Raw genomic sequence first — 12,376 nt, 5'->3', positions numbered from 1 at the left:
ACATTGACTAACCAGGCAGCCAGCTGTTGCTCCATAGCAAATGGACACATCAGCTGTGCTGAGATGCATGTGCAAGTGAATTGACACAATGGGGCACTCTATGGCATGCTGGCTCAAAACACATGTGCTTTTCACCACAGGAAAATCTTATCAAACAGCTCTGCTGACAATTGGAAGACTGTTTAAATGGTCTTCCTCCCCAGTGGAGCTAAAAACATCATCCTCTTAACAACAAAATCTGCTGTTGCATCTAGACATTTGATGAATGACCTATCATCAGGGGACTGTTCATAGATTTTCTACTCTTGGAAAGGACGGCAATCTGGGAATGATGAAGGCTGAGGATGTCATTCCAGTTCTCCCACTACTTGGGTAAACTTAGGGAAAGCACATAACTCCCCAGGCTTAATGTTCTAGTCTATCAAGCCATATCCCATAATCTCATATTCTATCTTTCTCTTACTCTTTCAGAAGAAGCCCATGAGTTGCATGGTTTGGTTCTCATTTTCAGAAACTTATTTAAGTATACGTTTAGACCCCTGATGCAACTAAGTAAGTGCCCACAAGCAAAGGTCTAGAAATGCATCACAGCATGCTCAAGAAACATGGCATGAAAAAATACCCAAGGAAAATCCTACATTTGAGATGATCTCTTACGTATGGAAGGTTTAGATTCAGAAGACAAGGGCTTGAGTCTCAGATCCACTTAGATCTACTCAAGTTGACTATCTACTATTATTTTGGGGTCAATCTCTCATCCTTGATTAAACACTTGCCTTTTCCATGACATCTCAAATTAAACAAGTCAAAAACGGAGCCCTTGTTCTTCCCTTTGTTCATTCTTCACTCAGTATCTGTCCCTAATCATCCATGTTTCTATAAATAGCACCACCTGTCTCTTACTTTACCTAGGAATTATTCTTGGTAACTTCTTCTGCCTCATTTCTCACATCCAAGTCCTCTCTAGAACTTAACCATTTTAACTCCAAAATGTATTTTGAATCTACCTATATCCCTTCATCTTCAGTTGCCTTCCTACCTCAGGTAACGCCATCTATCTCCTCAACTCCTAAACAGCCTTCCAACTCTGCTTCCTATGTCCACTCATGCCTCATCACCTAAAGCGCAAGTCATATCATTCTCCTTAAACCACTCCAAAGGCTCCCCCACTACACTTAGAATAAAATCCATACTGTTTAATATAGCTAGAATGACTTACAATTTACTCTCTAACTCAGGACACTTTTAAAAGTAAAGAGAGAGTCACTAAATGATTACACATAAAATCAGATATATGATCACTCTAAATATTGCCCACGGGCCGCATCGTCTGACCACTGCTGTCTTCTCCACCTCTTCTTTCATCATTATCTTCTCTTTATCCCTATGTTTGGCCATTTGAGTTTATTCTGGTTTGTAAAAGCATCATGTTTTTTCAACTTAAGGGCCGCCACATGGGACTAATCCTTAGTTCTAGAAGCTGTTTCCCTACTCTGTGCCTACCTCTCTTGGCCTCAGCCTTTCAGTCACAGTTTAAACATTCTTCCTCTGAGAGACCTTCCCTGACCAACAAATCTAAACTGGGGCTCTCATTCTCTGTCACAGCACCCTGTTCTTTCTGCTTATCTCACTGTCACAACCTAAAATTCTATGTTTATTTTTATAGCCCTTGAATGTCTTCCTTTCCACTAGACTATGGGTTCCATGAGAGCAAGAATTAAGTCTGTTTTGTTACCTGTCCCTGGCACATGGTAGGCCCACAGTACATACTGTCTAGTGAATAAGTGAAAATGCCACAGTTGATGTATAGTGTACCTGACTCCAGGGGTCCAACTTTCCCACACTAATCTGCATCTCCCTCATACACCTGAGTCATTAAACAATGCTACAGTATATTTAGTATATCTGTATTCAAAGGTAGGATCTCTCCAAAAATTTGTTTTTTTAAGGTCTTGGACTTAAAAGAAATAGTCATTAATTTCAGGGAGCACTCACGTTTGTGATGTTTGTTGACGATACTGTAAATGATGGCATAAACTATGAGTTAGTATTTCCTGAGCACTGACTAGGTCCCAGCACCATGCTAAGCACTCCATGTGCACTATCTAATTCAATCCTCACAACCATCCTATGTAGTAGGTATGATCCTATTTTATAAGTGAGGAAACAGAGGCCTAAAAAAGTAAGTGATGTATTCAAAGTCTCACATAGGTAGTGGCAGAAGAAAACTTGAATCTAAGTTAGTTGGTTGGCTTTTACACCAAAGAAAAAGGAGGTTTGATAGCAGCCTGCTAAGAAGATCAGACATGAAAGATAGTTGCTAAAATTTAGGATTTAGCACAGATAAAGGGGTCAGCAGGATCAGTAAAATTCCGTATTAAGCAAAAAAAAAAGGAACAAATTTAAATTTATTTCAGTAAGACCCTGCATTTGAGAAAAGAGAAAGAAATACTTCAAGTAACAGATTGGTTAAAGTAGTTGAATTTATCTTAACATATTGTCAAAAGAAAGGACATTTTTGGTAGAAAATGTTACGCTACATTAAAAAATATAAAATGGTGTAGACATAAATGTGAAACAAAATTTGGGGACAATGAATTAATTGAACTAAGCAAAAGACAGACTGAGAAATTGATATTCAGTGCCCCCCAGTGAATGTTAGTGCAGCAAACTGGTTCTCAGATTGATTGACATCAAAATTAGTATTCTGCAACTTGTAATTAGATGTAGGAAGCCGGAGCACTTTGGAGGCATTTGATGTGTTCTCACACAGGCAGCTTAATTGGTAATGAGATTTATGTGTTGATGTGGAAACAGCAGATTTGAGGTTGAAGGCTGATATACTCGTTACCTGTTTTCCGTCTGAAGAAAATAAGATTTCTTGTGTATGTGAAAATAAGATTATACACATACAGGACTACTTATGATTTTATACATACATATAAGCTAGATATTCGTATTCTGGTAAATTTTTCAATGTAATAGTTAAATTATAACAAGAGTCCATTACTATATAATATTGGCTAAAACAGAATAAGTCACTAAACTTTCTCTTATTCACTTCATTAGATGTTATTAATGCTTAAATGTAATGACAATTAGGTGACATTTGCCAATAGGCACATCCTGATTGTCCATGTCTTTTAAATGTTCTTATTAACAAGAGCCAATATGCGAGGGAGACCAAAAACAAAACTGTAATTATTTTTTTGAGAGTGGGCCCCTGGTAGTAATACAGGATCCCTCGCTAGATAAATGTTCTAGGAACCCATTAGCATCAGTGTACCAGCTAGTGATGTTGTGAGAGGCTGCATTCAGCTTCAATTAGTTCTTTTTGGAGATTCTTTCAACACATTTGTTCATTTCATGGTGGGTGATTTACACGAACAACCTGCCCACACTGCACTGAGTGTTCAGCAGTTTTTGACCAAAAATGGCATGGCCTCTGTACCCTACCCTCCTCCCTATTCACCTGATCTTACCCCAGGCACCTTTTTTTATGTACTTGATGAAAAAAAGCCCTCAAAGAGAAACATTTAGCCGATGTGGGAGAGGTGGAAAAAAATGGCAGAGGCACCAACAGCCATCAAAATTGACAAGTCCAGAAACAATTTTGAGCAGTGGAAAAGCATCTCAATAGATGTATTGCATCAAACAGAGAGAACTTGGAAGGTGACTGATTAAACATGTAAGAATAAATACACAATTTTTTCACAAATAAATTCTGGGTTTTTTTTGAGGGGAGAGTTCCCTCTCATACATAAGCTATGTGGAATCTTATTAAATCTCAAATTTTATTTTCTTGTTTAAAATCATTTCTATCATAAAAATTAACTTTCAGTTGAAAAGTTCAGGTCACAGTGAATGCCTTTAGGCTCAACAGTAGTAATACAATTTAAAATACTAATATCAGTCAGGCCCGGTGGCTCATTCCTGTAATCTCAGCACTTTGGGAGGCAGAGGCGAGAAGATTGCCTGAGCCCATGGGTTCAAAACCAGCCTGGGCAACATGGCAAGAACTCGTCTCTACAATAAATCAAAAAGCTTAGCTGGGCATGGTAGCACATGCCTGTAGTTCCAGTTACTTGGAAGCCTTAAGTAGAAGGATCACCTAAGCCCAGTAGGTCGAGGCTGCGGTGGCTGTGAGTGTGCCACTGAACTCCAGTCTGGGTGACAGAGTGAGACTCTGACTCAAAAAAATAAATAAATAAATAAAATACTAATATCACTTATAAATATATTTGACTTTGGGAGGCCAAGGCGAGAGGATTGCCTGAGCCCAGAAGTTCAAAACCAGCCTGTGCAGCATAGTGAGACCTCGTCTCTACAATAAATCAAAAAAATTAGCCTGGCATGGTGGTACGCACCTGTAGTCCCAGCTACTTGGAAGGTTGAGGTGAAAGATCACCTGAGCCCAGCAGGTTGAGACTGCAGCAGTGGTGATCATGCCACTGCATTCCTTCCTCAGGGACAGAGTAAGACTCCAACTCAAAATATATATATATATATTTTTAGATATATTTTGATATGTTTATTACATATATATATATCTGAATCAGTTCAACCCTATGATAGGTTGCAAAATAAAAATGGCTAGAAATTATTTACAATACCTCTCATCAAGAGGTGGAGTATATTGAATCTGGACTTGGTTGTGTGACTTGTAGCGTCAAAAGAAACATCAGCAAACACGACACAATTGAAGACTTGAAAAATGTTTGCATATTGGGGCTTGTTCTGTCTCTTGCCGCTTTTAGAAGCTGAGTGAGACTCCAACTCAATAGATAGATAGATAGATAGATAGATAGATAGATAGATAGATAGATAGATAGATAGATAAACTAAGCCCAGAAATAAAGAAGCCCGGGCTAGCCTGTTGGATACATGTGGCTCAGTTACCCCTATGATCCATCCAAATGTCAGACATGTGAGTGAGGATATTAAGTACCAATCAGTCTCTGATTGATCTGCCAAATGAACAAAAGGACACCAGCAGAAGAATCACCAAGCTGAGCTCAGCCCACAGTACCAAGCAAAAAATCATTAGCTAATAAATAGTCATTTTATGCCACTAAAATTTGGGGTGATTTTTTTTTATGCAGCAAAAGCTACTTAATACAAATCCCTACCCAGATACATGGCTCAATATATGTTAGTATGTATATCCAAAGAACTAAAAATTTACATAAAGAGAATGTACACTATTAATTTACATTGCATTACTTATCTCATTAATTATTATGAAAGACTTTAGTATAAATGTACATCATAAATTATGCACTAGCAAAGCTCTACTTGCTTCATTAAATGGTAAAGTGAGCAAGCTAGACTTTCAATTAATACAAAAATTCTGTGCTTTTTGGTTTGAAGAGAACTTGTGCTTTCAAGAATTTAACATGGTAGTTCAAGATATAAGAATTAGATGAATAGTTTTAACTGAATTCAACAAGAAAAAGTCATGTAATCAACATTCAACTTGTTTTAGTATAAATTTGTAATAGCTAATCTTTAAAAATAGCTTTCATAATTTATGGAAGTACTTGATAGGCTAATTGGTTTTTAATCTGATTCTTTGATATGCATTATTAGACAGATTTTAGTGTTATTTTTATCAATGTGATTGTCAAAAAAAATCTCCTGTACTTCTTTGTTAAAGCATACATGCTTAGATACATGTGACCTGTGTCAATTATCAGCAATTAAATAACTCTCCATTTTGTATCTTGCCACTACTAATATTCCAACAAAGCCAACATTCTCTGATTTTCCAATTCTTCTCATAACAGAGCTCTTCCTTTGTACAGGTCTTTTCTTCATTTGATTTCAGCTGTGTCTACATACAACAAAACAGGACACTGGTATAATGTCCTCAGCTATCTCTACACGAGGCCTATTTTTTTTTGTTCCAACAAGCCTTATACTGTAAGAAAGGGAGCCAAACTCATGACTTGTCCCTAATCCTGCCAGTTCCACAAATATTGGAGAGCTGAAAAACAATCAAAACTCTGCAGAGATTATATTTACTCCCCAAATGTTTACCTAAACTTGTCATGTAAAGAATGGCAGTATTTTCCAATGAAGGAAATCAAAATTGACTAAAGTGGCTTACAAAGTTACTTGAATCATATTGAGAATACACTTCTTTGATATGTCCCACTAAAATGTATTCTAGCACACACATGCGCACGTGCACACACACATGCACACACAAAGTGTAAAGTCTATTTTTTTTTTTTTTTTTGGGTCACTAACAATGGTTTAAAGAAGAGACCAATCACATGCTTCTGTTTCCTTTTAACTTTTGTGTATTTGGGATTTGATGTAGCTATGAGTTATCTCTCAGAAGTATAAATGAAGTAACAGCTGTGTTGAATGCAAATAAAAGTAATTCTAGTAAGATCTGAACTGCTATGTAATGCACTGCACTTTTGTCAAGCTCAGCTTTTGCAACAATCTGCAAACGGGGCCCAGAATTCTAAGCTATGTGTATCTGGTCCTTGGGGGAGGAAAAAGAAGAAACGAGGTGGAAAGATATTTTCTGGGCAGACAAGGTACAGTAGGGTGGGTGGGATTGTGGTTTCCTGTTCTCAAATTCTTCGAGAGATTTTTGAGCTAAAAGACCCCTGTGAGTTCCATGTCAGAGCAATTAATTCTGAAAAGATATTTCACATGTGACAGCCACATGTAAAGCACTTTCACAAAACTTCTACCAGCACACTTCCTCTCTTCAGTTTTTTTTTCTTCCACAGATGTGCTGTCAAGTAAAAGATGTTGCAGTAAGAATCATTTTATGATATTTTTCTATATTAAACTCAACTTAACCCCTTGTCTCTCATTGCATCTATGCTGCTAAGGGAATGTCACAGAATCTCTCACTTAGGGAAAAGTTCTACTAACCTCTGCAAATTTAATTTTTATTAGTGGTCATTCATAAAGAATAGAATTCAATATCCACCAGTGACCATCTAACAATTTTAGCACTTCTGATATGGGCCATCATTCACTAAGTAAAAAAAACAAAAAACAAAAAACAATCTTCCTATTACTTGTGATTCCCACCCAGAATCTCCCAGAGACAGGAAGGGACTCAAAGTGGGAAACACTCTGTCAATCCCTCCTGGAAACTGGGGTTAAAACGTTAATAGGACAGGTCTTTCAGGGGGAAGCCGACACTCACCTATGAGTGTTGTCCAGGTGGCAGGGGCACTGCTTGTCACATTTGATGCCATAGAACCCTTCGGGACACAGGCGTGCCTCGCAGCGCTCGCCAGCAAAGCCTGCCTCGCAGGTGCACGCACCGCTCACGTGGTAACACTTCCCTCCATTGACACACTGGCAGGTCTCAGCACAGCGAACTCCATAAGTCCCAACAGGACACTCGTCCTGGCACCTGTCAAGCAAAAGGCAGGGGCAGAAGACAGATTAATTAGTGCCAAGTGAAAATAAACGGCCGATTCAGAATGGTCTTGTTATGTATAAATTGAACCTGCTTTTTGTTCTTGATTTTATTTAGTGATTGTCCCATTACAGAGATGAAAAGCATTCAGATCAATTACTCTGGGTAACAGCAGTATAACCTGTTGGAAGAAGAAATAACACCAAAACTCAAACAAAATAAAATTATGAGCTCAGGACATGAAGCATGTTTACACCTAGTGTTTGCTAAAGGTATATATAGTACTTTAGCAGGTACCAAGAAAGGAAAAGACATTCCCAAATGTTAATCCCAGTCCATTATTAGGATATTTCAAAATATGCTTTCCCCATTCCAAAGAGTTTTGTGTTGAATTTGAAACTAAATTTTAATTCTCTTGGCTTTCATGTGGACATTAATTTTTAATCTCAGCCATGTTTCTGCTCTTTTCAAAGCTGAATGGTAATCATTCCTCCTCATTTAGAAAGTTATATAACTCATAAGCAAAGTCCTCTTTCGATTTGAGGAATTCTGAGCTACCAAAATCAGGAGTCTTCGGTTCCGACCTGGGAAGCGCCTGCCAGTAGTAAACTTGGAGTTTTCTAAAATGGAATTTTTGGCAAGTGGAGTGTTGTCCTCTGTCGGGAAGAAGTGCTGCCAAATGGCAAGGAGAATATATCAGCATTGAAAAATTCACTGTATTGTCTTTTAAAATGGCATTGGAGCTCTGTCCCAGTGGAAGGACATGCTCTAGGTAAAGGTGAATGAGGTGGGAAGCTGAGCTGCTACAGGAAATCATGATAGAAAAGAGAAAATGATCTCTCATTGCTTCATGGAAAGCACCAATAGTCCTTAGGCTAGCCAAGTTTCTTTTTGGCTAGGCTAGGTGATGGGCTCTCTGCAGCAGAACTTTCTGCCAAGGGAGAGGGAGACAATGCTTCCAGCCAAACACTCACCACAAGGAGGGTACACTTTGTTTCAGCAGCCACTTCTCATGTGGCTCTCAAGTCAGACAAAGAGTCAAAAATGTAAGCCAGTCTTGCATTTTTCAGATCTTGCAATTCAAACAGCAAGGCATAATAACAAATTCAAGCACACTTAAAAGAAACATACTTCAAAGAAATAGACTTTCCACAAAGCTTAGCATATTTTAATGATAGGCTTCCATGACTAACAATACCAGGGTGGGCAAAAGGCTTCTATTTCAGTGTAGAGGACAAATCTTAAGAATCCTTCAATACTTTTCTGGTTAACTTTGACTCTAGCACACATTTAATGCGTTGGAGACAAGGAAAAGGACCGCATGTAAGTTTGGTTTCACAGATTCTGGACATCCTCGGGTGCATTTGTCAATAGGCGAAGTCTTCACCTGCTCAACAAACCATTAGAAAAGTTCTGGAGTCATTGAGCTAATATTTAGCATGCAAGCAAACATGTGCTTTAAAGTTACGCATAAATACACCTGTTTTTAGACCAGAGAGTATTTTTTAAAGGTGCTCTTTATTTTTAACCTGCAAGAAGCTTTAGTAAGCCAAGTCATTTAGTTTACTCCCTAAAGATGTAAACTTTAAAGAAAGAAACGCTGAGGTACAATAATTTGGCCTCATCACAGCTTCTGCTGAAGGTAGGCAAAACAACTTTACATACAACCTGTTTGTTGGATTTTCTTGCAAGTCAGTACCAAAAGGAGAAAGATAAAGGTAAAATAACATTGCTTTCTCTCTCCTACAAGGATTTAAAAACAAACCCAAATGTAGAGCTGTGGACTATCTCCATGATTTTAACGTTGTAAAAAACACAGCTCTAAAAGTGACTGACAGTGGTATAGATCGGAAGCCTGGGAAAGTATCCACTACCAAATTACAGGGAACCAGTGTGTATATTTTATCATATCTTGGCAGAGGCCTTCTTTTCTCAGGGCAAACAAAATCCATAATAGCTGGTCCTGACCCATATTTACCTTTCTAACCTATAATTAAACATACTGCTAGTTTGTATTATAAATACAAAACAAAGAGTTATTTGAATTGTACTGGCTAAAGCAGACATTATGTGAGCTGGGTTCATATTCCCGCTTTCTTTTTTGTCAATATTGTGCTTGTAAGAAAATCCCATTAATAGAAATTATGTCTGTTTCCATCGAATAAACCAACACAATAGGATATCTTTCTAGAAGTATACATTTTCATCTTGGAAACAGACTTGAGCTTATGCCTTTCTGATCAGGTGCGTTATCTTTTATAAAGAGATAAAGTCTTCTCTCTCTCTCTCTCTCTCTCTCTCTCTCTCTCTCTCTCTCTCTCTCTCTCTCTCTGGTCTTGTTATCTTTTTCTCATTTCCCAACAAGTTTTGTGCCCCTAATATTGCTTTCTTGATCCTACTGGAACAAAAAAATCTATCTCAGGAATCAGTAAAAGAAGTTATACATTTTCTTAGGAAAGATGACAGAGAAGCAATAAAAATATACCAATAAATATCAGCCACAGTAGAAATATGGAGATTTGGGGCTTCTAATTTTTTTTTTTTCAGTAATGCCCTGGAATTGGGAAGAATGTATATGCGTTAAGTAGAGATAAACCCGTGAAAAACACCAATTCTAAAATCAATGAGGGTCATAGACTCTCTTTGATACCATTTTGATCATTATGCTGCATCTCCCTGTGAATTTAAGAAAAAGGAAGTGGGATAGCCCATAGGGGTGGCAGTTCTCTCTTTCACCCTTGTCCTTTCGAGCACAACCTTCCTTAGAGTGACTGGAATAGTTGGGCCATAATTTAGTGTGAAAGAACTGCATTCCTCTTAAAACCTGGTCTCTATGAATCAGCTGCCTAGCTTTTAACATCTGGTACTGCTGCTCTGGGGGAAATATAAAAAGCATTGGGAAAGGGCCAACTCTTCCATGGTCCCAGATACAGGAAAGAGTTCCTCCATTGAAGACCAATGCTGTATTCCTCAATTCCTGTCTATAATTTTTGACTTTATTTCCTTTCACCCGCATTTATCTTCATGTTCAGGGTAATATGAAACACAGGCTTGGCAGGACTTCCTGGGCTTCACCTTAACAGAGCCCATTTTTGAGTCATAGATCCCTTCTGCCAGCTAACACTAACTGAACCCTATTATGTGCATGGATCTACGACAGTCCGGCACAGGACCCAGAGAGATTCCAAGACAGCACTGTTAGAATTAGAAACACTTTACTTTAACCCTTTCAGAATATTTTTGTGAGGATCTGAAAACCATTGTCTCTTCATTTTTACTTGGCTGCTGCATTACACTTCCGCACCACAGTATCCTCTCGATCTTTCCACAAACCCAAAGCCTTTATTTGGCATCCCATTTGCTGCTCTGCCAGCCTACAAGGTGCCTGTCTGTTTTTTTCTTATTTCCCTCTGGCTGGGAGGGCTGTCCCCACATCCTGGGAATGCTTTGCCGGCAGCTGCCTGCGGTAGTACCTGCTCCTAGGAGCAGCAGCCCTCTGGCCTAACCTCACTGATCAAGTTTCGCTGACTCCTCAACACAAGGGAAATGGCAAATTAAGACCCCAGCCCCTTGAGGTCTGTTTCCCCATACCTCCTGCCACAAATTGCCTCATAGCCAGTCCATTTTTTTTCCTTTCGTCATGACCAATGTGCTTGTTGTCTTTGTGTGTGTATGTGCGCTGACTCTAGAACCCAGATGGGGATGACAATGAAAAACAGGAACCATGACATCGGTTCATCAGAAAAACAATAGTTACAAGAGTGACAAGTCAAGAAGCGAGTTCTTTTTCCTTCTCTTTCTCTGACTCTTTGCCTTCTTTGTCCCAAATCTAAAATTTACCTGAAAATTAGCTGCCATTCCCTTTCCCTGTATCCCAAATGAGTATAAGCTTATTTGCCTTGTGTGTTTGTTTTTGTGTTGTTTCTAATTTGAAACTTAAATCCCATGAAGGCAAGAAAACATTTATACTGAAATTTTTAGTGCCCTAAAATATTGTATAAAACTATTATTTAGGATTCTGCTTGATCTTGTGCCTCTCCTATCCCAACGTACTTTTCTATAATAAGATGTTACACAGATCCAGAAACCATCTAGCAACCTTATCTATCCAAAATACAACCTAAAACTAGGATGCTTGTTACAAAGACTTTCTGAGTAGCCCAATTGCATGTTATAAAAACTGTGTACTAAAGATGTCAATAATTCATAATATCGAAAAATTAAAGGAAAAATATATTTAGCCAAAGACAAAAAGCTTTTGATGAAATTACATAGATACTGCTAACAAAAGTTCTTCAAAAACAAGAATTCTTAAAAGACTACTTAAGCATAAAGAAGACAATTTACTAAAAACCAGTAGCAAACATGAAACTATTATGCTGCAATATTTCCAATAAAATTGAAAACAAGACAAGGATTTCCACTTTTACTTCTATTTATCGACATTGATTCAGAGGTTTACATTAATGCATTAATTCAAGAAAATGAAATAATCATTATAAATATTGAAAAGAAAAGACTAATTCATCTTTATAGTTGATATGATTGTATAACTAAATACCTCCAATGTTTGATAAAAATAATAAGATTAACTAAAAAGCTTGGTAAATAAAATAAATAATAAAATAATAAATACTCAAAAGCAAGTTTTTCTTTACCCTGAAATACCCAACTACAGGCTGAAATGGAATTTTAAAAATTACAACATACTTAGAAATAAATTTAGTAAGAAAGTACAAGGTCTAAGTGTGGGGGGGCAAACCCTACAGCATCTTATTAAAAGTCATAAGTCATAAAATTAGTCCATAAAAATCATAAAATTCGACTAGAATTTCAGAAAGAAGAAAAATTAGGATAAAAATGGTAAAGAAATTCTTCATTTACAAACATCTCAAAAAAATAAAGATCTTATATTTATAGAGCTCATAAACATCGCTCAGATTAATAACCACTAGTACAAATACAGGTCATAAAAATCAC

The 12,376-nt window shown here is 37.5% G+C and overlaps 1 protein-coding gene across 1 annotated transcript in view; it reads right to left on the bottom strand.

Annotated features, from left to right (window-relative positions):
* MEGF10 (multiple EGF like domains 10) overlaps positions 1-12,376 on the bottom strand; it is a 128,885-nt gene that overhangs the window by 43,074 nt on the left and 73,435 nt on the right. Inside the window, exon 8 of the mRNA XM_008065041.2 lies at positions 7,178-7,390. Within this exon, the coding sequence (XP_008063232.1) occupies positions 7,178-7,390 (213 nt within the window). The remainder of the gene's footprint in view (positions 1-7,177; positions 7,391-12,376) is intronic.

This window comes from Carlito syrichta, unplaced genomic scaffold, assembly GCF_000164805.1.
Source record: "Carlito syrichta isolate Samal-C Ts95f unplaced genomic scaffold, Tarsius_syrichta-2.0.1 Scaffold308139, whole genome shotgun sequence".
Taxonomy (NCBI): Eukaryota; Metazoa; Chordata; class Mammalia; order Primates; family Tarsiidae; genus Carlito; species Carlito syrichta.
The sequence above is the reverse complement of the archived record's forward strand: the minus strand, read 5'-3'. Positions and strand labels throughout refer to the sequence as shown.